The sequence below is a fragment of the Callospermophilus lateralis genome, chromosome 1 (assembly GCF_048772815.1).
Source record: "Callospermophilus lateralis isolate mCalLat2 chromosome 1, mCalLat2.hap1, whole genome shotgun sequence".
Lineage (NCBI taxonomy): Eukaryota > Metazoa > Chordata > Mammalia > Rodentia > Sciuridae > Callospermophilus > Callospermophilus lateralis.
The window spans coordinates 182,897,955-182,925,265 of NC_135305.1; the positions used below are offsets into that span (position 1 = coordinate 182,897,955).

At 37.2% G+C, this 27,311-nt stretch overlaps 1 protein-coding gene across 8 annotated transcripts in view; it reads right to left on the bottom strand.

Moving 5' to 3' along the window:
- Tbc1d5 (TBC1 domain family member 5) overlaps positions 1-27,311 on the bottom strand; it is a 524,655-nt gene that overhangs the window by 42,922 nt on the left and 454,422 nt on the right. For all 8 annotated transcript variants that reach the window (XM_076842587.1, XM_076842568.1, XM_076842553.1 and 5 more), the window contains one exon: positions 20,612-20,775. In XM_076842587.1, coding sequence (XP_076698702.1) covers positions 20,612-20,775 — 164 coding nt within the window. The remainder of the gene's footprint in view (positions 1-20,611; positions 20,776-27,311) is intronic.

Consider the following 27,311-nt stretch of genomic DNA (forward strand, 5'->3'; position numbering starts at 1 on the left):
TAACCTGGAGGTGATCTTAAATGCTGGACTGAAAGGCCCTTTCAACAGCAGGGATAAGGATTTGGTTTATTTAATGAGATCAGGTCATATTTAAGAGTTCATCACAGATGCAAAATAAGAAAGGAGATTAAAGCAGAACAATAAGAATATTAAAGGTGACATAAAACTGGGAAATAAGACTACAAAAGCCAGGAATTAAAAAGTCTAGTATTGGGTCTACAAATGAATGATGGGTGGAGATGGGAGAGAAGGAAGCCTCCCTTTTTACAACTGCTTTTCAAGTCAAAACATTTTTTGTGAATTCTCTTCTCTCATTTTCATATATAGCCTATAACATTCTAGGAATTTAATATAAAGCCAATTTATTCTTGGCTTATTACAAACATCATAATTTGAGTTACTGATATTAAAATTCCTATTTACTGACCAAAAATACTTTGGAAAATGACATTCTGACTGGAATGAGAGGCTATAGATACCACAGTTGATAAGAATTCTGAGGGAAAACATCATCTCAAATAAAAAGGATGATTTGGAAATTTGATTTATCTTTTGGTGATCCATATATTTAAGATGTTAAAAATATATTAGTTGGCCCACACCAGCCTGCAAGGGACCCAGGCTCACAGTAGGCCCTGGTCCACCCCTCCACCAGTGAGGCAGAAACTTGCCAGAGCCTAACCTCTGGCACAGGATTGCCACTTCAGCCAGCAGACTACTGCAGGAGTCAGGCCGGGCCCAGATCTCTTCACACTGACTTGTGCAGGACCCAGGTCCAGGGTAGGTCCAAAACCCCCCCACCTCCCACTCTCCAGCCTGGGAGCCAAAACCTAACCCCTTCCATCTTGGGACACTTCCATCTTGGACAGTCATTGCCATAGCCTTCTCCACTCAATAGCCCCTAACTTTTTGATAACAGGGCCTACAAGCAGCTGCATCTAAGAGCAGGCATCCCCAAAATAGTGTGAGGCCCACTCTTGCAGCCCCATCTCTGTAAGACATTGCTTCCATCTTGGGGCACCTTAACTATTATCTTGAGTTACCTCTGCTATTGTCGCCATCAACCTTAGATGCAGTAGCATACACTGAGGGACACCAGCAGTGTCTAGAAGCCCAACATCAAGGGTGAGGTACAGACAATCTGCATGGTACTACAAGAATATAGAGAAGAAACTGTAGTATCTCAGATCTACACTTCAAGAAAGGAAGACACATAGACATCATGGGAAAAAAAAGGTGGGGGGAGGAAAGTACCCCAAACAAACCAGGATACTATAGTAACAGAACCTATGGACAGCGAAGTTTATGAAATGTCAGAGGAGTTCAGGAGGTTCTTAATTAAAATGATGTGTGAGTTAAAGAATGTCCTAAATGAGCAAATACAGACAAAAATTGATCACTTCAAAAAAGAGATAAGAGAACAAATACAGGTAGCAAAAGATTATTTCTAGAGAGAGACTCTGAAAAAAAAGTCAGAAATCCTTGAAATGAAGGATACAATAAATCAAATAAAAAACTCAATAGAAAGCATAACCAACAGACTAGATAACTTAGAAGAAAGAATGTCAGATAATGAAGACAAAGTATACAATCTGGAAAACAAAGTTGATCACACAATGAAGACAGTAAGAAACCATGAACCATGAACAGAACATACAAGAATTATGGGACAGCATCAAAAGACCAAATGTAAGAGTTATTGGGATAGAGGAAGGCACAGAGTTTCAAACCAAAGAAATGCACAATCTCTTCAATGAGATAATATCAGAAAATTTCCCAAGCATGAAGAACAAATTGGAAAACCAAATACAAGAGGCTTACAGGACACAAATGTACAAAATTACAACAGATCTATACCAAGGCACATTAAAATGAAAATGCCTAGCATACAGATAAGAACAGAATCTTAAAAGCCACAAGAGAGAGGAATCAGATCACATATAGGGAGACCAGTTTGTATCTCAGCAGATTTTTTAACCCAGACCCTCAAAGCCAGGAAATTGTGGAACAACATATACCAAGCTCTGAAAGAAAATGGATGCCAACCAAGAATCTTATATCCAGAAAAACTAAGCTTTAGATATATGATGATGAAATAAAAAACTTCCATGATAAACAAAAGTTTAAAAAGTTTACAACGAGAAACCTGTACTACAGAACATCCTCAGCAAAATATTCCAAGAAGAGGAAATGAAAAACAATAACGAAAACCAGAAGAGGGAGATATTACACCAAAGTAAATCTAATCAAAGGAGAAACCAAGTCATGTTAAATACCAAAAATAAACAAAAATGTCTGGGAATACAAACCATGTCTCAATAGTAACCCTGAATGTTAATGGCCTAAACTCACTAATCAAAAGACACAGACTAGCAGATTGCATTTAAAAAAAAAAAAAAAGAGCCAACAATATGGAGCCTCCAAGAGACTCATCTCATAGGAAAAGACATCCACAGACTAAAGGTGAAGGGTTGGGAAAAATCATTTCACTCACATTGGCTGTGGAAGAAAGCAGGGGTTTCCATCCTCATATCAAATAAAGTAGACATCAAACTAAAGTCAATCAAAAAGAATAAAGATGGACACTACATACTGCTCAAGGGAACCATACACCAACAAAACTTAACAATTTTAAATATATATGCCCCAAACAATGGAGCATCTACAATCATCAAATAAACTCTTCTCAAGTTCAAGAGTCAAATAGAGCATAACACAATAATTGTGGGTGACTTTAACACACCTCTTTCATCACTAGATAGACCTTCCAAACAAAAGCTGAATAATGAAACTATAGAACTCAATAATACAATGAATAACTTAGACTTAACTGACATATATAGAATATTACATCCTTCAACAAGAGAATACACTTTCTTCTCAGTAGCACATGGAACCTTCTCTAAAATAGACCACATACTGCACGACAAAGCAACTCTTAGCAAATATAAAAAAGTAGAGATACTATCCTACATTCTATCAGATCATAATGGGATGAAATTAGAAATCAATGATAAAATAAGAAATAAAATCCACTCCAACACCTGGAGACTAAATAATATGCTACTGAATGAACAATGGGTTGCAGAAGACATCAAGGAGGAGATTAAAAGGTGTTTAGAGGTGAATGAGAACACAGATACAACATATCGAAATCTCTATGACACTATGAAAGCAATTCTAAGAGGAAAGTTCATTGCATGCAGTTCATTCCTTAAAACAAGAAAAAGTCAACAAATAAATGACTTAACATTACACCTCAAAGCCCTAGGAAAAGAAGAACAAATCAACACCAGAAGCAGCAGAAGACAGAAAACAATTAAAATCGGAACTGAAATGAATGAAACTGAAACAAAACAAATGAAAAAATTGACAGAAAAAAAGTTGGTTCTTCGAAAAAATAAATAAAATTGACAAACCCTTAGCCATGCTAATGAAGAGAAGGAGAGAGAAAACTCAAATCACTAACATGATGAAAAAGGAAACATCACAACAGTCGTTGCAGAAATACAGAAAATAATTATAAATTATTTTGAAAACTTGTATTCCAATAAAATAGAAAATATCAAAGGCATCAACAAATTTCTAATTTGCCCAATCTGAATAAGAATGATATACACAATTTAAACAGATCTGTCGCGTTCCTTGTGACTAAAACACTCAGGGTCCCTCCAGGTAAATGGGGCTGCACGAAATAACCACAAAAGAGACAGAGATACCTTTTTTCTTTGGGGTCTTGTGATGGCTCCTCTGACCTTAAAGGTCCACGGAAAGAAAGAAAGAGAGAGAGCACGTGCTGAACCATTTTATTGGGGAGAATCTATTCAAATGAGGCAAGGAGTCAGGTTTCAGCGGGTTGAGTCTAGCTTCGTGATGTCTGCTGTCAGTAGGTTGACTGACATCTAGGAAGGCCACACTCAAAGGCAGAGCAAGAGAAGGGGACACACAAAGTGTTTCCATGGAACATTCTACTCCAAACAGGGCAAAGGGAGTAATATCACAAAGGAGCATGTGAGTATAGCTCAATCCATGGGGCAACACACCTATATCTGAAAACACATCCTCAAACTTCCGGGACCGGGGCAATGTCCACGTCACTATGAGATGTAGTGATAGTCAAAGTCTCTCTGCTCAGGGAAAGAGAATAAGAATCAGAGTGGCCTCCCATACAGATCAATTTCAAATGACTATAAAATAGAAGATGCAATTAGAAGCCTACCAACCAAGAAAAATCCAGGACCAGATGGATACACAGCCGAGTTCTGTAAGACCTTAAAAGAAGAACTAATACCAATACTCTTCAATTTATTTCATGAAATAGAAAAAAGAGGCAGCACTTCCAAACTCATTCTATGAGGCCAATGTCACCCTGATTCCAAAACCAGGCAAAGACACATCAAAAAAAGAAAACTTCAGACCAATACCTCTAATGAAGACAGATACAAAAATTCTCAATAAAATTATGGCAAACTGAATACAAAAACATATCAAAATAATCGTGCATTACGATCAAGTGGGATTCATCCCAGGGATGCAAGGTTGGTTCAACATACGAAAATCAATAAATGTAATTCATCACATCAATAGACTTAAACATAAGAATCATATGATCATCTCAATAGATGCAGAAAAATATTTGACAAAATACAGCACCCCTTTATGTTCAAAACACTAGAAAAACTAGGGATAACAGGAACATATCTCAACATCATAAAGGCTATCCATGCTAAGCCCCAGGCCAATCTCATTCTAAATGGAGAAAAATTGAAGGCATTCCCTCTAAAATCTGGAACAAGACAGGGATGCCATCTTTTATCACTTCTAATTAACACAGTTCTTGAAACACTAGCCAGAGCAATTAGACAAAAGAAATTAAAGGGATACACATAGGAAAATAAGAACTCATAATGGCACTATTTGCTGACGATAGGATTCTATACTTAGAAGACCCTAAAAGTTCTACCAGAAAACTTCTAGAACTAGTAAGTGAATTCAGCAAAGTAGCAGGATATAAAATCGACACCCATAAATCAAAGGCATTTCTGTATATCAGTGACAAATCCTCACAAAAGGAAACAAGAAAAACTACCTTATTTACAATAGCCTGAAAACAACAACAACAACAAAACTTTGGAATCAACTTAACGAAAAAGGAGAAAGATCTATACAATGAAAATTACAGAACCCTAAAGAAAGAAGTCAGTGAAGACTTTAGAAGATGGAAAGACCTACCTTGCTCTTGGACAGGCAGAATTAATTATCAAAATGACCATACTTCCAAAAGCAGATTTAATGCAATTCTCATCAAAATCCCAATGACAATCCTCATAAAAAGAGAAAAAGCAATCATGAAATTCATCTGGAAAAATAAGAGACCCTTAGCAGGAAGAGTGAAGCAGGTGGCATCACTATACCAGAACTTAAACTATAATACAGAGCAATAGTAACAAAAACAGCATAGAATTGGCACCAAAACAGACTGGTAGACCAATTGTACAGAATAGAGGACACAGAGCATAACCCACAAAATTACAATTATCTTATTTAAGACAAAGGCACCAAAAACATGCATTGGAGGAAAGATATCTTCTTCAACATATGGTACTGGGAAAACTGGAAATCCATATGCAACAAAATGAAATTAAGCCCCTATCTCTCACCGTGCACAAAACTCAACTCAAAATGGATCAGATTTAGGAATAAAACCAGAGACGCTGTGTCTAATAGAAGAAAAAGTAGGCTTTCATCTCCATCATGTGGGATTAGGCCCCAACTTCCTTAATAAGACTCCTTTGGCACAAGAATTAAAATCAAGAATAATAAATGGGATGAAGTCAATCTAAAAAGTTTCTTCTCAGCAAAAGAAACAATCTGTGAGGTGAATAGAGTGCCTACATCTTGGGAACAAATTTTTAACCCTCACACATCAGAGAGAGCACTAATCTTTCGGGTATATAAAAACTCAAAAAGTTAAACACCAAAAAAACAAATAACCCAATCAATAAATGGGCCAACGACTTGAACAGACACTTCTCAGATGAAGAGATACAATCAATCAACAAATATATGAAAAAATGTTCATCATCACTAGCAATTAGAGAAATGCAAATAAAAACCATCCTAACAATAAGTGTTGGCAAGGATGTGGGGAAAAAGGTACACTCATACACTGCTGGTAGGACTGCAAACTGGTGCAGCCAATATGGAAAGCAGTATGGAGATTTCTTCGAAAATTGGGAATGGAAGCACCATTTGACCCAGCTATCCTTCTCCTTGGTCTATACTCAAAGGAATTAAAAACAGCATACTACAGGGACACAGCCACATCAATGTTTATAGCAGCACAATTCACAATAGCTAAACTGTGGAACCAACCTAGATGCCCTTCAATAGATGAATGGATAAAAAAAATGTGGCATATATACACAGTGGAATATTACTCAGCAATAAGAGAGAATAAAATCATAGCATATGCAGGTAAATGGATGGAGTTAGAGAAGACAATGCTAAGAGAAGTTAGCCAATCCCAAATAAACAAATGCTGAATGTTTTCTTTGATATAAGGAGGCTGATTCATAGTGAGAAAGGGAGAAGGGCATAGGAGGAATAAAGAAACTCTAGATAGGGCAGAGGGGTTGGAGGGGAAGGGAAAGAAGAAATGATGGTGGAATGTGATGATCATTATTATCCAAAGTACATGTATAAAGACACAAATTGGTGTGAATATACTTTCTATACAACCAGAGATATGAAAAATTATTCTCCATATGTGTAATAACCATTGTAATGCATTCCACTGTCATATATAAATAAAAAGAAATCTGTTAGTCATACTACAATGTCAGGGCTAAAAAGACTCTTTTTTCCCCTATATATTTAAAAAAATTGTGATGAACTGCATTTTATAATCAGACCAACACCCCATATCAAGGTGAAGCTTATGTTAGTGAAATCCACTAGTCTAATCAAACTCAACTATAAGAAAATTAATTAGATGCATTTGTAACAAATGACATGTTTATGTAAAGGATTAATGAGGCATTATAACAGGATCTCAGGCTGCTTTTGCTAAAGCAGTGACTCTTAGGCCTGCAGATGCCCAATGGGTAGCTAAAAACAGGATGAAGTTTGGCATATCTGCCTTCACTTTCCGTCTATCTCCTTTACTACCTAAAACTTTGGGTCACAACCTTGTTCAGCTCTGCATATAGGCATGTTAATCATTTAAGGAATGTTGACTAAAAATTGGTAGTTCAAAGTTTATGAGCTCTAAATGTACCTATTCCAACTCATCCCCTTCCAGACGGAGGTCAGATTTGTAAGGACATTAGACTGTGAGCGTTTATAACATCAGACATCTGCAGTGTTGCCTAGAAGTCTCCAGTCATCGTGCCCTTCCAGGACCACATGTCCAAGACACAGATATCCTGAGCATCAGGTAGAAATTGCTCCTTTGAGCAATGATGATCTCTCTGGAGCTACCTTGCAACACCAGACTGGAAAATAATGTTCAACCAGGAGACAGTTTAACCAGGATTGTTAATTATGCATTACTCCCTGCATCAATCTTCCTCTATGACTCCGAAGACAAGGGGTGAAATGCTGAATCTCACTCTGACTTCCCAATATGGCCAGACTGATTAAAGATTCCTTTCTTGCTTAGTATCCAAGTTTATTTCATCATCACTGCCACAAGACAGAAAAGTGATGAATTTTCCAAACTGCAGTTCCCTTTTCACTAACCTAAGGCATTCATTAACTTAAAGCATGGAATTAGGGAAAATCTTTCCCTTTCATAGCAGGACATATGGAGTGAGTATTTCCTTTGTGCAGAAGGGAAAAAAAGCAAATATGGCCCCTGGAACAGGGTATGTTGCCCAGTGAGTAGAGCATGGCTGGGTTTTGCCCCCATAACCTGCCCCTTTCTCCCATGCATCAGGTGTGAGGTTTCCCTCAGACTGCAGTACTTCTAGGTGTATGAATTCCTATCACATGGACCTTGGGAGAGGAAATAAGGAGAAATAAAAGCAGAGAAAGAGAGGAAGCTCTGGTAAAGGTGCCCAGCCTCCTACTGGCTCTCTGGGCATAAAATTCAGTTTAGTTATGAGGAAGAAACCTAAAGGAGTTCCTTAGCCTTAAAGTTACAGGGGTATAGTGAAGGCTGATACATGTCTCCTCCCTTACTATTCAGTAAGTCTAGATGTCCTCTGACAGGCCTAGAATTCTTCTGGATTAAAACTATAATCTCTTCAGAAAGCTATTATAGGTGGTTTAAAGAATAAATGGTGGGATTCTAGGACTTAAAGTTCTGAAAACAGGCAGACATTGTAGGGAGGGTGGTTATACCATTGTGGGGGCAGGGAGACAGCATTACAGAAGCCACAATCTAGCCTATGGCCTTGGATGACTTTCACCACCTGCACAGGATTAAATCAGAGCCCTCATTTCCCTCTAGGCCACACACATGTGCATTTTAGGGCACAAATAACTTGTCCCCAAGGTAATGTGGCATTGAAAGAATACATAATGTGAAGTTTCCAGAAAGGTCACTGGAGGAAACAAATGTTATCAATGACACATTTAATTTAGCATGATTCAAAACCACAGGAATTTCTGGCCAGGCACTGTAAATGTATCTGATTGCTTCACTTAAGTTCTCCCCAAGCCATCCGCTATGCCTCCTGGGCAGTGTTCAGCATGGGTACAATCTGGCATCTTTGCATTTTATGGAGATGATGAAGATGAAGACAAATGATGGAGGAAGAAGGCCCAGCATGAGAAGGATGGGTTTCTCATTTGCCTCAAAGGGCACTGTCCTACAAAAAGCATTACAGTGAAGGCGCAGTACTCCACTGCCTGGGATTCTGCTTTCATGGGCTCCTTGAATGTTTTGGTTTAAAATGAATTTATTGAAGCATAAAGAAGCAAAAAGGTTAGTTGTAAAAAATGTTTATAAAAGCTAAATTGAAATGTCATGCTATAAACTGTGGAAAACTGAGAGCTTTTGATGATGTTCCCTTTGCTGTTCATGTTATTTTACATGAGCTAGGTGAGGTGACTAGATGGAGGTGGAACTCTACCACAAAGATACAATGTCTACCCTCCCTGACCTTAAGCTGATTCATCAGCAGACCATGCACAAGGTTTGAATGACTAGCTGACTATCATAAATTGGGATTAGATTAAAATTCCTCTCATGATATTTAAAAGCAGCTAGAAAAACAGATTTCTGAACTCATATCTGTTCATTTAAGTTAACTTGATAAGCGGGAATGTGCTGCAGACAATACTGTATTTTAATCCAGTTATCATTAACATTATTGAATAAATGATCAGAGATTACCAATGTAGCTTTAAGTATTGAAAGATCCTATATAACAAGACAAATTCTGGAGGACAGCATTCAATTCCACCCAGAAGTCCATAAAAAAATCCATTGTGATTGAAACTTCCCATGTATTCCTGGGTAGTATATACATCATTGACTTGAAAGAAAATCAGATAACTAGGAAAATTCTGGTGTCCTGGGAAAGGCACTCTGTTCCATTCTATTCCAACCACCAATTTAACTCAAGTGGCCTGAAAATCCACTGCTAAAACATAACTGATTACAACAAAACTGGCTCTTTGAAAAAGCAAATGTTTCAGGGAAGGATAAGATAGATTATTCTGTCAGTTAATTGCCTACTAAGTTGTTGGCTGCCCTATCATATCTGCCTACAGCCTTTTCACACACACAGTCATGGGTTTCTCTTAACCTTTCCCCTTAAACAGAGGTTGGCTTAGGAGTGGACATGAAATTTAATTCTGCCCATGGGATGAGAAAATAAGCCTAATGAGGATTTTCCAAATATTGTCTCTAGAAAGGGTATATGTGTATCTTTATTACTCATAACCATGTCTCTTCAGTAAATGAGTTTTTTAAAAAAATTTAGTTTAATTACTTAACTCCCCCTTCTCCAGTTTCACTATAAGCATTTTATCTTATATTCCTTATACAGATATAATGTTTTAAATTACAGTTTCTAAAATAAGGGCAGGAGGAAGGAAGATGGCGGCGAATAGAGTGCATCACCCTCCATCACTGCGCAGGTGAATAACGAGTTAGAAGGGCCAAAAGCTATCTTGTTAGGAATTTCCAGCAAAACTGGGGTGCACCGAAACCTAGAGGAAGGATTTCCATTGCCCGAGGATCGGTTACTGGGGCTCAACTGCGAGTGAACTATGTGCCCAGAGATTCAGGCTGTTTGATCGGCGGCCTGCCCCGCTGCTAGAGACTGCATCGAGCCGGGAAACGGCATGCCAGCAACGCAGAGGAACGGTGCTGCAGATTCTGTGGGGTCCCGCCGGCTGTGCCCTTACAATGCTCCGGGCTGAGTTCTGGGTTTGAGATGGGGGAAGGAAGCGGTCCAGTACTGTCCTCCACACCAGACAGCCCTCCGAGGAAGCCAGCGGCCACCATCTTGGAGAGCTGAAGTCACCATCGCCAGTTTTCGATAGAGTGCAGCACGCTCAGCGATAGAACAGGTGTGTGTCATTTAGACCATCTCCCTTACAGCGGGGAAATCACATAAAATCTCTCCCCAGCTTTCTGGGGGCGTGATTAACATAGTGAGCGTGAATAGAGGTGTGGGGAAAGCTAAAGGCAACTGACCTCCAACTCCCCCCTCCCACCAGCGGCGAAAACAAAACCTGTCTCGCCAGCTCTCGGAGGAGGGGCTAGCGGAGGGAATCAAAACAATAGGGGCCGGTTCCTAATAGCCACGCTACATATCCAGGAAACTGTAAGCCCAGAGTGCAGCTTGAACTGCCGAGAGGTATCACACTGGGAAAGGCCTGGCTGGCAGGAGAAGCGAGGTGACTAGAGACCAGGAATAAACCTCAGCTAACAGGTTTTGAGAGACACCAGGGCGGGGAGGAGAGAGCGGCCTCACACGGATTGTTTCCTACAGCCGGAGGGCAAACTCTTGGCCTGGAAGGCACAGCACCACCTATTGGAAGCGAAGAAAATAGAAGCCTAACAGTGCCCTTTTATTTTTTCCTTTCTTTTTTTTAATTTTTAAATTTTAATTTTTTTAAAATTATTTTTTATTTTTTTATTGTAATTTTTATTTTATTGCATTTTATTATTTTTTTAATCATTTCTTTTTCTTTTCTATTCTTTTCTCTTTCTTTCCTCTCTCCCTCTCTCTTTCTTGGTTTGCTTCCTTACCTTTTCCCATCTTTCCTCTTAAGCATGACCACCCAGATTATGTACAACTTACTAAATGCAAATAGATGAATTCTGCGAATCGGTCCATAGTCCGCCTAAGCCCTTAACATCCCCCAAGTACTCCTGTATATTCTCTTGTTAATATCCGCCTGCATTTGAGCAACCTCCCAAAGAAGCTAACATATACTAAACTCCATACCATCAAATCGCCCGACCTCAACATAAAATCCTAAGTTCAAACTTCAATTCTCTATATGTCATCAAAATCTGTAGGCCTTTAATGAAACTAACGAATTTACATTAAATCCAACATCTCTAAACATTGACTCCCAACACAAAGGAGAGATATTGGAACTATAAAAACCAAAACAAATTTAAAGGAGAAAACAGAAACACAGCAGTCAAACAGAGTTGGAAAGTAATGTGAGCACCATGAAAAAACAAGGGGAAAACGGATTACAAACAATGCAGGACAACTCAAATTCACAGGAGAACCTAGAGGCATCAGAAAAGTAGACAGAGAAAGAACTCAAGGCATACCTAACTCAGATGGAATGGAATTTTAGAGTAGACTTTAGACAGCAAGTCCAAACAATAAAAGTATACTTTGAAAACGAATTATATAAGCAAATTCAAATGGCAAAGAATGAGCTCTAGCAGGAGATAGAGATTTTAAAAAAAATCAAACAGTAATCCTAGATGTGCAGAAAACCATAAACCAAATAAAAACTCAAACGAGAATATTACAAATAGACTAGAACAGATAGAAGTCAGAACATCAGATAATGAAGACAAAGTTTATCAACTTGAAAAGAATTTAGTCAACACAGAAAGGATCTTAAGAAATCACGAGCAATCCATCCAAGAGATATGGGATGTCATAAAAAAACCAAACTTGAGAGTCATTGGGATAAAAGAAGGTGTAGAGGTTCAAACCAAAGGAATGAACAATCTATTGAATGAAATAATCTTAGAAAACTTCCCAGATATGAAAGATGGAATGGATTGCCAAATCCTGGAAGCCTACAGGACCCCAAACATACAAAACCGTAACAGACCAACTGCAAGCACATAATTATGAAGATATCCAACATACAGAATAAGGAGAGAATATTAAAAGTTACAGGAGAAAGGAGGAAGATTACATTCATGAGTAAACCAATTAGGTTAACGGCTGATTTATCATCACAGAAGTTGAAAGCGAGAAGATCCTGGAACAACTTATTTCAAACGCTGAAAAATAATGGATTCCAACCAAGAATACTGTATCCAGCAAAATTAAGCTTCAGATTTGACAATGAAATTCAATTATTTCATGATAAACAAAAGTTAAAAGAATTTGCAGCCAGAAAACCAGCACTGCAAGGCATTTTGAGCAAAACACTAAAAGAAGAGGAATTGAAAAACAGCACCCAAAACTAACAGTGGGAGGTAACTCAGTAAAGGGAAGAAAAAAAATAACCAAAAACTAGCCATATTAAAATAAATAAATAAATAAGCATGACTGGGAGTACAAACCATATATCAATAGTAACCTTAAACGTTAATGGCTTAAATTCACCAATCAAGAGACACAGGCTAGTAACCTGGATTAAAAAAACAGATCCAACAATATGCTGCCTTCAGGAGACTCATATGATAGAAAAAGACATATACAGGCTGAAGGTGAAAGGCTGGGAAAAATAATACCACTCACATGGCCCTCGGAAGCAAGCAGGAGTGGCCATACTCATATCGAATAAAATCAACTTCAAACCTAAGTTAATCAAAAGGGATAAAGAAGGACACTATATACTGTTAAAAGGAACCATCCACCAACAAGACATAACAATTATCAATATGTATGCACCAAATAATGGTGCTGCAACGTTCATAAAACAAACTCTCCTCAAGTTCAAGAGTCAAATAGACCACAACACAATAATTATGGGTGACTTCAATATACCGCTCTCTCCATTACACAGATCCTCCAGACAAAAGCTGAATAAAGAAACTCTAGAACTCAATAACACAATCAATAACCTAGACTTAACCGACATATATAGAATATATCAACCATCATCAAGTGGATACATGTTCTTCTCAGCAGCACATGGATCTTACTCAAAGATAGACCATATACTATGCCATAGGGCAACTCTTAGTAAATATAAAGGTGTGGACATAATACCCTGCACCTTATCTGGTCATAATGGAATGAAACTGGAAATCAATGATAAAAAAAGGAAGGAAAAATTCTGCATCACCTGGAAAATGAACAACATGTTACTGAATGATCAATGGGTTACAGAGGACATAAAGGATGAAATAAAAAAAATTCTTAGAGATAAATGACAATACAGACACAACATACTGGAATCTATGGGACATAATGAAAGCAGAGGGAAATTCATTTCCTGGAGTTCATTCCTCCAAAAAAGAAAAAATCAACAAATAAATGAACTCACACTTCATCTCAAAACCCTAGAAAAGGAAGAGCAAAACAACAGCAAAGGTAGTAGAAGACAAGAAATAATTAAAATCAGAGCGGAAATCAATGAAATTGAAACAAAAAAAAAAACATTGAAAAAATTGATAAAACTAAAAGTTGGTTCTTCGAAAAAATAAATAAGATCGACAGACCCTTAGTCACGCTAACGAAGAGAAGAAGAGAGAGAATTCAAATTACTAACATACGGGATGAAAAAGGCAATATCACAATGGACACCACAGAAATACAGAAGATAATTAGAAAGTATTTTGAAACCCTATATTCCAATAAAATAGAAGATAGTGAAAATATTGATAAATTTCTTAAGTCATATGATCTGCCCAGATTGAGTCAGGAAGACACACACAATTTAAACAGACCAATAACAAAGGAAGAAATAGAAGAAGCCATCAAAAGACTACCAACCAAGAAAAGCCCTGGACCGGATGGGTATACAGCAGAGTTCTACAAAACCTTCAAAGAAGAATTAATACTAATACTTTTCAAGCTATTTCAAGAAATAGAAAAAGAGGGAGAACTTCCAAATTCATTCTATGAGGCCAATATCACCCTGATCCTGAAACAAGACAAAGACACTTCAAAGAAAGAAAACTATAGACCAATATCGCTAATGAACTTAGATGCAAAAATTCTCAATAAAATCCTGGCGAATCGAATACAAAAGCATATCAAAAAATTGTGCACCATGATGAAGTAGGATTCATTCCTGGGATGTAAGACTGGTTCAATATATGGAAATCAATAAATGTTATTCACCACATCAATAGACTTAAAGATAAGAACCATATGATCATCTCGATAGATGCAGAAAAAGCATTTGACAAAGTACAGCATCCCTTTATGTTCAAAACACTAGAAAAACTAGGGATAACAGGAACTTACCTCAACATTGTAAAAGCTATATATGCTAAGCCTCAGGCTAGCATCATTCTAAATGGAGAAAAAGTGAAGGCATTCCCTCTAAAATCTGGAACAAGACAGGGATGCCCTCTCTCACCACTTCTATTCAATATAGTTCTCGAAATACTAGCCAGAGCAATTAGACAGACAAAAGAAATTAAAGGCATAAAAATAGGAAAAGAAGAACTTAAATTATCACTATTTGCGGATGATATGATAATATATCTAACAGACCCAAAAGGGTCTACAAAGAAACTGCTAGAGTTAATAAATGAATTCAGCAAAGTGGCAGGATATAAAATCAACACGCATAAATCAAAGGAATTCCTGTATATCAGCAACAAAACTTCTGAAATGGAAATGAGGAAAATCACTCCATTCACAATATTCTCAAAGAAAATAAGATACTTGGGAATCAACCTAACAAAAGAGGTGAAAGACTTATACAATGAAAACTACAGAACCCTAAAGAGAGAGATAGAAGATCTTAGAAGATGGAAAAATGTACCCTGTTCATGGATATGCAGAACTAACATCATCAAAATGGCGATATTACCCAAAGTTCTCTACAGGTTTAATGTGATGCCAATCAAAAATCCAAACTGCATTTCTTGTAGAAATAGATAAAGCAATCATGAAATTCATATGTAAAAACAAAAGACCCAGAATAGCAAAAGCAATTATAAGCAGGAAGTGTGAATCTGGAGGTATAGCGATACCAGATTTCAAACTGTACTATAGAGCAATAGTAACAAAAATAGCATGGTACTGGTACCAAAACAGGCAGGTGGACCAATGGTACAGAATAGAGGACACAGAGACCAATCGACAAAATTACAACTTTCTTATATTTGATAAAGGGGCTAAAAGCATGCAATGGAGGAAGGAGAGCATCTTCAACAAATGGTGCTGGGAAAACTGGAAATCCATATGCAACAAAATGAAGCTGAACCCCTTTCTCTCGCCATGCACAAAAGTTAACTCAAAATGGATCAAAGAGCTTGATATCAAATCAGAGACACTGTGTCTGATAGAAGAAAAAGTTGGCTCCGATCTACATATTGTGGGGTTGGGCTCCAAATTCCTTAATAGGACGCCATGGGCCAAGAGTTAATAACAAAAATAAACAAATGGGACTTACTTAAACTAAAAAGTTTTTTCTCAGCAAGAGAAACAATAAGAGAGGTAAATAGGGAGCCTACATCCTGGGAACAAATTTTTACCCCTCACACTTCAGATAGAGCCCTAATATCCAGAATATACAAAGAACTCAAAAAATTAAACAATAAGATAACAAATAACCCAATCAACAAATGGGCCAAGGACCTGAACAGACACTTCTCAGAGGAGGACATACAATCAATCAACAAGTACATGAAAAAATGCTCACCATCTCTAGCAGTCAGAGAAATGCAAATCAAAACCACCCTAAGATACCATCTCACTCCAGTAAGATTGGCAGCCATTATGAAGTCAAACAACAACAAGTGCTGGTGAGGATGTGGGGAAAAGGGTACACTTGTACATTGTTGGTGGGACTGCAAAATGGTGCGGCCAATTTGGAAAGCAGTATGGAAGTTCCTGGGAAAGCTGGGAATGGAACCACCATTTGACCCAGAAATCGCCCTTCTCAGACTATTCCCTGAGGATCTCAAAAGAGCGTACTATAGGGATACTGCGACATCAATGATCATAGCAGCACAATTCACAATAGCAAGACTGTGGAACCAACCTAGATGCCCTTCAATAGATGAATGGATTAAAAAAATGTGGCATTTATACACAATGGAGTATTATGCAGCACTAAAAAGTGACAAAATCATGGAATTTGCAGGGAAATGGATGGCATTCAGCAGAGTATGCTAAGCGAAGCTAGCCAATCCTTAAAAAACAAATGCCAAATGTCTTCTTTGATATAAGGAGAGCAACTAAGAACAGAACAGGGAGGAAGAGCATGAAGAAAAGATTAACATTAAACAGAGACAAGTGGGGGGAGGGAAAGGGAGAGAGAAGGGAAATTGTATGGAAATGGAAGGAGACCCTCAATGTTACACAAAATTACATATAAGAGGTTGTGAGCGGAAAGGAGTGGGGAAACAAGGGAGAGAACTGAACAACAGCAGATCAGGTAGAGAGGGAAAATGGGAGGGGATGGGAGAGAGGATAGTAGGAGATAGGAAAGGTAGCAGAATACAACAGTCACTAATATGGCATTATGTAAAAATGTGAATGTGTAACCAGTGTGATTCTGTAATTTGTATTTGGGGTAAAAATAGGAGTTCATAACCCACTTGAATCAAATGTATGAAAGATGATATGTCATGAGCTTTCTAATGTTTTGAACAACCAATAAAAAAAAAGAAAGAAAACTGACTTCATGTATAAATACCAACCTTCAAAACTATGGTATGATGGGTAGTGAAGTGAGGCAAATTTTTAAAACTTTCTACTTTGTTCACAGTTCAGTAAAGAAGTTTAATGATGTCTTTTATAAACACCTGCACAAGGCTTAATCTGTTACCTGTTTAGAATTTTAGTTAAATATGGCCCTCTCATATGGCCAGATGTATCTTTATCTAAAGAAGATAGCCTGCAGATTACAAAAGGGCTTTACTTGGTACACATGCAGGCGATACCAAGAGGGAAAAAGTTCTGCGACATAATGTGATGCTCATCCAGGATATGTTGCACATGTATTGATTTTGAAAATCATTTCTCAAAATACCATTATAAGCAGATTTCACCACACTTGGGATGATAGCTATTACTAGGTTATCTTTGGTTTTATGTCAGTTTTCAACTGCTATTGTAACTTTTTGATAATTGACATCAACACTCTTGATGCTAGACTGCTTTAAAAGACTAATGGAATCTTGAAATCTGAAAAGCATCATATAGTTTAATTGCAGGTATCTTGTTTTAATTTCTGACCAGTTGCTGGTGTGAGAAACTGATGATAATGACTTAATAAAAAACTATCTTGAGGTTTTTCAAGGACACTACCCCTTCTTCACACCAAACTGAACTGGAAATAAAAGCAAAGTGGGTGCAAGGATGGTGGGTACCTAATCAGGCTTGGTGACACTGAGACTACTCCTATGTCAGTTAAGTAGCTCATCACTCCCATGGGAGAATGATTGCCAGCTGTGGGCCTGAGCATTTTCCAACTATGCACTGTTAGGCTGTGATAACCATCAATCAAAGCTTACATCAATCAAAGCATATTTCACGCATATTTCATGTATATACTTCCTGGGCTGACAGGAAGACGCTGCTCTTTGTGCCTGAGAAAATTTGAGTAGTGGAGGCTTTTGCAGTGGCAATACATGTGTATCACTTCCACTCACAATTCACTGGACAGAACTAGTCACATGACTTTGACAGATCACAGGGGACAAGGAGGTATAATCCTAGCAAGAGATGGCAAAGAGAACTGACTACCACACGCTATTTCATAAAATAATAAAACTACTGTATTACTTAAAAAACCATGAACTTTCTCTTAAAAATTTCTGCCTACTTTCTCCCCACAGGTTAGGAAACATTAAATTTTGAATGATCACTTCCATTCTGTCTCTTGGTTCACAGCACATCTATGGAGGGAGTTAGACTTACCCTATTTCTATTTTTGTTCAACTTCTCAGTTTTATGTTAAAATATCACTATCAAGAGATGTAATTAATTTATGTTGTAGACTAATCCATATGCTACCAAAAATATAAAAGAATGCAAATGAAACATGTCTCCATATGCCTTTCTCATTTGTTATTCCTTTATTCTGGCTCTTCACATACATGATTCTTCATACAGACAGCTCTTCTAATTTATTATGCCAATGCATTCTATTTTTGTTGTAATTTTTAGTTATTATTTTAAATCTAAGTCACCTGTGTAACACTGAAGAGTCAAATGGTTCTACAGGGCCTGTTATGAAAGACAGTTCCCACAACACTACCTTCTACTTCCTGTTCCCAGAAGCAACCTCTTTCAATTTTTTTTTTGTTAGTTTGTATTGTTACTTTTTAATTTTTCTCCACTGTTTTCCCACTATAGAAAGAGATTGAGTTCTACTGACCACCACCTTCCTGCTCTCTCCTCTTCTCATGTAAACATACAGTTTGTACACACCTCATCTGTGTGTGTGCCTAAAGAAAACTGTTCCAATCTTCTGCTTGAAGAGTTGAGCATATTGGTGCTCAGGGAAGCAACAGGAGGAGCCTGTGTGTGCATGTATGTGTGGGTGGTGGCATGGTGTCCTCAAACTTTAGGACTCAAGTATATTCATCAACCCTTTTCCAGTAGGGTAGTTCCATAGTGGAATGTGCCTGATGCTCTGTTTTATGCTTCTCTGGAAATGAAACTTCTGGTCTTTTACTTAAGTGGGGAAAGAAACTGGATTCTATAAATACTTCCATGAATTATCATCCCTTCAGTTCTCTTTTCATCCTCATTCTCAGTTCCTGAGTTCCTGGAGGATTTCACAACCTAAATGCACTTGCTTCTTGGGTTTAACTTACTGACTTAGTACTTGGTTACCAACTACTACCTGCTTTACATTAAACAAACTTTTTTTTTTTTTTTTTTTTGCTGCTGTCTTCTCTTTTGTTTTCTTATTCTTTCAGGGTTAATCTTTAACCTTATTTTCCTTAGGCTGGAGTTTTACAAGGGAGCAGAGTTAAATTGGTTACACTAAAGGTGCCATTTTTAAACAAAACTGTTCTATTGTGCTGTTTTATAAATTATAGAATTACAGTTTCTAAATAAAAGGGATCTGAAGACAGCATGCAGTGAACTATTCCCTTCAGAGAGCAAAGTACAGTCATGTGCTGCAAAATGATGTTTTGGTCAATGACGAACCCCAGAGATCCCATAGGATTATGTCAGTGATATCATAGCTATTTAAATGATATAAGTACATTCACTGATGTTCAATGACGTTCGCAGAACAACGGAATGGCCTAATAATGTATTTCTCAGAACAGCCCATCATTATGTGATATATAACTATATATTATTTAATTTGTAGATGTAGTAGTTGAAATACCAGGAAGCTGATTATCTTACTCAAGGACATCCAAAATCACATAGATAGATACCATATTATTTATTCTATATACTTTGAATTATCATCCCTGTAAGGTTTTGTAGTTCATTTTTCCCCCAAATTTAGGTCCGTTCCAATTATAGCTAGATCCTGTATTATTATTACAATGTCTCATCTTAAAGTGAGAATACGAGTTCATATTAGTATATCAGGTGTTGAACTAGCCATAAAATGTGGTTAAACAAAGTTTTTTAAAGTTATTTTATAAAGATTTCAGATACTATCAGATTTTTTTAAAAATATTTTTTAGTTGTTGATAGACCTTTATTTAATTTTTAATATGTGGTGCTGAGAATCCAACCAAGTGCTTCACACTTGCCAGGCAGGAGTGCTACTGCTGAGCCCCAGCCCCTGCCTACAAAACAAAATTTTTAAAGCAGTTGATATGCTTTAGATATGTCCTACTGGGAAATGTATACAATGGATCTTACAGAGCAACTATCAAAACACTATAACTTAAATGTAGTTTATAGCTTTTTAAAAACAAATGGTAAGATAATTATTTTTAGTTTTTAAGAAATACTTAAAATGGAAAAATTAGCTTGGTTTATTTCAAATGTCATAATCTCTCACCAATATAATGTTTTTTGTTAAATTTCAGAAAAAAAATGGGTTTTGACAAAAATGCATTTTGCAGAGGACAGAAGGATAGTCCAGGGATTTGGGAAAGATTAAATTCATTTTTAATAATGCTTCTTTTTCCCCCCACTAATAAAGAACATAGCCTTAAAATATTACTAAATTATACTACTAAAACTAAGATACTTTTGATAAAATAATTTGTTTTAGTTCATGAAAATTATAAGAGCTTTATAAAAATGGGCACCAGGGGAGATTTTGTAAATGCAGCAATCTAGAGGAAAATGAAGAATAAAAACCAAATAAAGGGTCTTTAAATACTTACAGATTCTTTCCTGCCCATAGTTTTGCTGTGTGAGCGGGACCGGGAGATGTTGCTAAAAAAGGAATCTTTTTTAGTAGCAGATGAAGGTGGGGAGCCAGTAAATTCTCTTCCTCCAGGCAAACTCTCAATGCTTGGAGATGAACTGATGTTTTTAGAATTTTGCCCTGTAAAAGAAATTAAGTAGCAATAATGAAACTCGACCTTTCAGTAAACTATTGAATCTACCACTTTTGATATATGGTCAATTATGACACCACAAACTCAACATGAAGATGCTGTGGAATTTTCAAATGGCATTTTTATGTATCAGAGTAACTGTCAATTTTTTTTTTTGGTACTGGGGATTAACTCAGGGGCACTTGATCACTGAGACACACCCTTAGCCCTATTTTGTATTTTATTTAGAGACAGGGTGTCTCACTGAATTGTTTAGCACCTCACTTTTGCTGAGGCTGGCTTTGAACTTGAGATCCTCCTGTCTCAACCTCCAGAGCTGCTGGGATTATAGGCGTGGACCACTGTGACTGGCATAACTACCCATTTTTAAAACAATGAAGTACCAGTATAGTTTCCTGTATGTAATCTGTGCTACACAGCTCATGCATATAATATTTTTTAAAACTTAAAAATTGAAAAACTATAAATCAATGGTTAAATTAATTTTCTCCTCAGTAATGGAATAATTCCTTAACTATAGAAACATATGGATTAATTAAATCTTTTAACTAAAAAAGATTAGTTAAATCTTTTTTAACTAAGATTTAAAAAAAATACACAATTTTCACCAAAGTTTTTTAGAAGAGACTCTTTTCCTTTTCTTGATTGCAGAACATATATATGGACTACTGGTTATGTACTACAGGAAATTTGGGACAGTCTGGTTCATAGGACCTCTTTCTAGATTGTGCCCTTGTTAGTATAAATGTGTCTGTGATCCCCTGTGGTGAGCCGCTTCTGCAGATTATGGTCGCCATTGCAGGATGGCGCTGGCTCCACTGTGGTCTGTAACAAACAACTCCTTGTTTGGGAGAGTTGGTGCATGGTTTTTCAGCACCCTGTGAGAAAGTTCCACGTGGCAGCTTCGCACTGGGGCTTGGGATGCTTTATTAAGGCTGGGAGGGGCATCCGACAAGGAATTAGAAGAAATATCAAGGGCCTAAATAAACTGCTGAAAGAAGATTCCTGAGTTGCGTCTTCCTTGCGGGCAAGGGGTCGCGACAATCCCCTGCAATGCCTTTCTTCACTGAGAGAACCTGGACCCAGAGAGCTCCCTCAGACATGAACAATGGCTCTAGTATGTCCCACTGAGAGTGTGAGTTGGTGTAGAAGGCCACCATAATTGCACAATGGGAATACTCTCATAGGACAGTAAAGGAATTTATTAATGACCTAGCTCATTAGCAACTGAAGGCCTAGTAAGTGTCAGATGCTTAATGGCTACTGGAAGAGAGGAGAAACTACAACTTTCAAAAATCTTGCCCCTTATAGAGTTTACTTTTTAAGTGAGGGGACATGGTCAAATATATTAGTAAAACAGATATAATTTTATATGGTAGTAAGTGCTCTCAGAAACAAATCAAAGGAGATGTGAGTGCTAGAGGAAGGTGATGCAATTTTAAATAGAATGGTCAATCAAGGAAGGTGTCACTAAGAATTGAGGTACAATGACATCTGGACAGAAACTTGAAGAAAAGTGAAGTACCAGCTTTGTATAACATATGAAATAACAGCAAAGGAACAACAAAGTGCAAGGAACAACAAAGTGGCCAGTGTGGCTAAAGCTAAGAGTGACAGGAATAGATAGGAGGTGAGGGTTGGGAGGAAGTAGGGGATCAGAATAGTGTGGATTTGTGAACAATGCAACCACCTTTACTATGAGAATGGAAGCCATGGAACATCACTGTAAGATTTAGGAGAGGAGTGACATGACTTGACTTATATTTTAAAAGAATCATTTTGGCTGATGTGTTGAGAATAGAATTGGGGAGACAAGGGAAAGGGAGACAAAGGCAAAAATCAGGGAAACCAATTTTTGCAACTTCAGGTACCAACACTAATCACAGCTTGGTAGAAAGAAGTGTTCAGATTCGGGACAAAATTGACTGGATTTGTTAGGGGTACAAGAGGAAGAAAGGAGGCAAGTTTAACTTCAACTTTTTGATCTAAGCAAGAAGTATAGTGGAGTTGCTACTTATTAATGGAGGAGGAAGGTTTTAGCAATACAATCAGTAGTTCAGTTGTAGACCTGTTGAGCTGTGATACCTAATCATATATTCAAAATAAAGAGTAAGGAATCCCTTATGAGTAAGGAATGAATCTGGCTTTTAGGGGAGAAGGATGAGCTAGTGAGATACATTTGAAAGTCTGGCATATGACATATAGATTGCATTTAAGCCATGAGGTCCTCAACAGATGTGAATGGCAAAGAGAAAAAGGGGTTAGAACCCCAAATGGGTCCCTTGGGGTGACTCAAAATGGGGTAGGGAGGAAGGGCAGGGGAAGAAGAGTACCTATGCATAGGGAAGAGGGGTGGGAAATAAAGGGAGGGAGAAGGGGAATTACATGGATGGTGGAAGAAGACCCTCATCATTATTCAAAACACATGCATAAAGATGTGAGAAAGAAAGAAAAAAAAAGAATAGTGTTACCTTAGATTAGGTAGAGAGAAGTGATGGGAGGGGAGGGGTTGGGAGGATAGGAAGGATAGAAGAATGAAGGATAGTAGAATGATAGTAGTAATGAAACATTACTATTACTGTGTGTATATATGTGACTGCATGACCAATATGATTCTGCAACCTGTACACTCAGAAAAATGAGAAATTATATCCCATCTGATTCAAATGTATGATATGTCAAGGTCATCGTACTGTCATGTGTAACTAATTAAAACAAAAACAAAATAAAAATAAAATATATTAAAAAAATAAAATCGGTCATGATAAAAAAACAAAACAAAACAAAAACGGGTCCCCTCGGGAATGTGGAAGTTTAAAAGAAAGGGACAGAAAGTGGCAAATAATTATGTACTCCTAGTCTTCTGTACCTGATCTCAAGGCTAGCCCATGGAAGCCTCCTCTGTATTAGATACTAGGGGTTCAGACCGAGTTTCTACCTACCAAGAGTTCAGAATTTAGGGACAAGGGGACAAATGATAAACCAGGAATGATGAAAGAATGTTCTTTCTCAGGAGAGAGCAACTGCCTCTCCCTTGGCTGAGAGGAGAGAGTCAAGACGCATTTCACACAGAGGGGTGACAGACTTGGAAGTGCTACTATGTCCCCTTTAAGGAAACACTTGCTGCCTCAAGAAATACAGTTAGCTGACTGCCTCTAGCTGTTAGGTTGTCTAGGACCTACTTCAGATTTTGAACCAAATCCATGCTCTTCTCAGTGTGGCTCCTAGCTAGTGACTGGAAGCTAGGACCACCCAGTTCCACCCAACACAGAACTCTTCTGGTAGGAAACCTTAGCTGCAGATTTCCCTATCCAGTTGATGGAGACATGTGGTAGGTCTGCATTATAGTCTGACACTCCCTCTGCCCAGTCCTGTTTTCTCTTCTTTTCTTTCACCAATGTTATCCCAATTACACTCTTTGTACTCCTAACTCCATCTCAGGGGCAGCTTCCTGAAGAATCAAAACTGTTAATAAGTGATACCAGAGCTGAGCCTTCAAAGATAGTGGAGGACCGTTGGGTTAGGAAAGGACAGGGAAAACAGGGCCCATTGTCTAGAAGCATTTTATTCTTATGTCAGAGTCTAGAATATGAAAATTCTACCCTGGCCTTCACTTTTTCCCTTCCTTACTCTGACTCCATGTCTCCCACCTACCTCCAGGGCTATAGGTCCTAACTTCTCTGTGTTACATGTTCATTGCAATAATCTCTACAGCCTAGGGTCTGAGAACACTGAGATAAAAAGCATGTCAGGAGGGCTGGGGATATAGCTCAGTTGAATGCACAAAGCCCTGAGTTCAATCCCCAGCACCCCCCCCCCCCAAAAAAAAGATCTCAGGAACCACCTAATAATTTATACCATTAACACACAAATATATTCTCACTGCAAATAGATTAAATATGAAAGCTACCTTTTAAGAAATAACAGATTTATATCTGCCTTTTAAAAAGTGTATATTTCAACTCTTTAAAATCTGGCTACACCTTTTTATATTTTCATCAGCATTGTATAAGGATTCTAACTTCTTCACATCTTTGTCAACACTCATTACCAGTTGTCTTTTTAATTTAGCCATCCCAGCGGGTGTGAAATAGTATCTCATTGTGATTTGATTTGCAATTTCCCAATTACTAATGATGTGCTTATTAGACACTGGCATATGTTCTTTGGAGAAATATTTATTCCAATCTTTTATCCATTTTAGAAATTGAGGAATTTGTCTTTATCACTGAGGTTTAAGTTCCTTATCAAATATGTGATTTTAAAAAATTCTCCCATTCTGTGCTTTGTTTTTACTTTCTTAATATTGTCCTTTGAATCCTAAGTTTCAATTGGATGAAATCCCATTTACCTGCTTTTTTTTTTTTCTTTTCTTGCTTGTGTTTACATCTAAGATACCACTGCCTAGTCCAAGATCATGAAGATTTACTCCTAAGTTTTCTTCTAATTCTAGTTATAATTCTTACGTTTAAGTCTACAGTCCATTTTTGTATATGGAATTTGGAACTTTGTTCTTTCATGTGTGCATTTCCAGTTTCCCCAGCACCATTTGAAAAACAGACTGCAGTTTGGATGGTTTGAGAACCCTGGCTGAAAACCAGTTTACCAGAAAAAATAAACATTTATTTCTATACTATATACATATACCTTTATGCTAGTATCACACAATATGGATTACTATAGCTTTATAATCAATTTTGAAATCAAGATATGAGAATTCTTGATCTCTGTTCTTTTTCAAGATTGTTTGGGGGGGGTGCTTTGCATTTCCTATGAATTTTAGGATGAGTTTTTTTTTTAAATTTTGCCCCAAAAGTACTGGGATTTTGAAAAGAATTATGACAAATATTTATTAGTTTGGTTAGTGTTGTGATATTAACAATATCAGATAAGTAAAAAACTTTTAAATTGTCTTTTATAATTCCCTAGTTACTTTTATTAATATCCTTTATCTTCATGCAAATTTTAATTTACATCTAGCATCCTGTTGTTTTAGTTGAAGGATTTCCTTCACTACGGCAGATTTGCTAATAATGAATACTCTAAGCTTTGATTTATCTGTGACTATCCTAATTTGTCTGTTTTCAATGCTGGGGATTGAACCCAGGGGCACTCTACCACTGAGCTGTATCCCCAATATTCTTTATGTTTCATTTTAAGACAGGGTCTCACTAAGATGTCCAGGCTGGTCTTGAATTTGCAATCCTCCTGCTTTACTTTCTTGAGTTGCTGGAATTATACATATGTGTGTCACCACACTTGGCAAGAGAGGTATATCTTTAGGCAGTTGCTTATTTCTAAAAGGTAAGTTTATATGAGTGTGAATGCTATACCTAAGTATATGTGCATTTTAAATGATTCTGGATTGTCATCTCCTAGGATTTTGACAAATTATAAGCCAGCTAAGAAATCTTAATGTCCATCATCTTTGCAGACTGAATAAGATATTTTATGTGAGTATGTGTGTGTATATATGTGTAAATATAACATGACATGATAACTATATATAATTATATATTATCTATTCATCTACTTATTTATTTGGCTAAGTGGATTGAGAGGGGACTTCACTGTGCTAGCTTGAAGTTTTCAGATAACCAGTGAGGCTGGGTACCCTTTATAATTATTTATAGACTGTTTCAAGGTCCTATGTGAATTGTCTCTGCTTATTTTACTTTTCAAAAATAGTTTGGAGTTTCCTTCTAAAATTTGGAAATGAGTGTGTGTGTGTGTGTGTGTGTGTGTGTGTGTGTGTGTGTGTTTCCTCTCATGGCTTCTGTTTTTAAAGTCCTGCTTAAGAAGGCATGTCTTTCCCTAAGATGAATACTGAGATAAAATTTAGGTACTTTATATAAATTATTTTTTTTTCTTTTATAAATTTCTCATTGCTCCTCTCTTCCTTAAGCCAATGGTTTTACTGCCTCTAGAGGTGGTGGAAGATAGAGCTAAACTAACAGGAAAGTTTGCTCAGCTCTGAATGTCAAATTACTTTTAAAAGTCCACAGAACAAAAGATAAACCTAAGAAGCCAGAGCATTTTGATTCATAAGAACATGACTTTTTCACAAAAGGAAATGAAAAAATTCCTTATTTTTCTAAGTTACTTTAACTGAATTCATCTATTCTTGTGAAGTTTGGGTAAGATATCTACAAAACTTCCTGAAATTAGTGACTTTTTAAAGGCATTACATTGATGATCTTATTTTTTGGATTTTTCTGTCTGTTCCTCTGTTAAGGTTTTCCAGGGTCAATTTTACTGGATCATGTCTTCCTTTAAAAATCCACGTACATGACAGAATAATGCTTGTGCCCTTGAGTTTCAGAGCCTCTGAATATGTAACTTTGCACAGCAAGAGTCTTTGCAGGTCTGATTCAGGACCTTGAGGTGGAGAGAAAATCTTGGGTTATCATGATTGTCAGTTTAATCCATGAATCCATAAAAAGGGAGAATAAGGACAGAAGAATAACTCAAAGAGATGTACTGAAGAAGAAACAGGAGACAGCTCAACCATGAAAAGAATCAG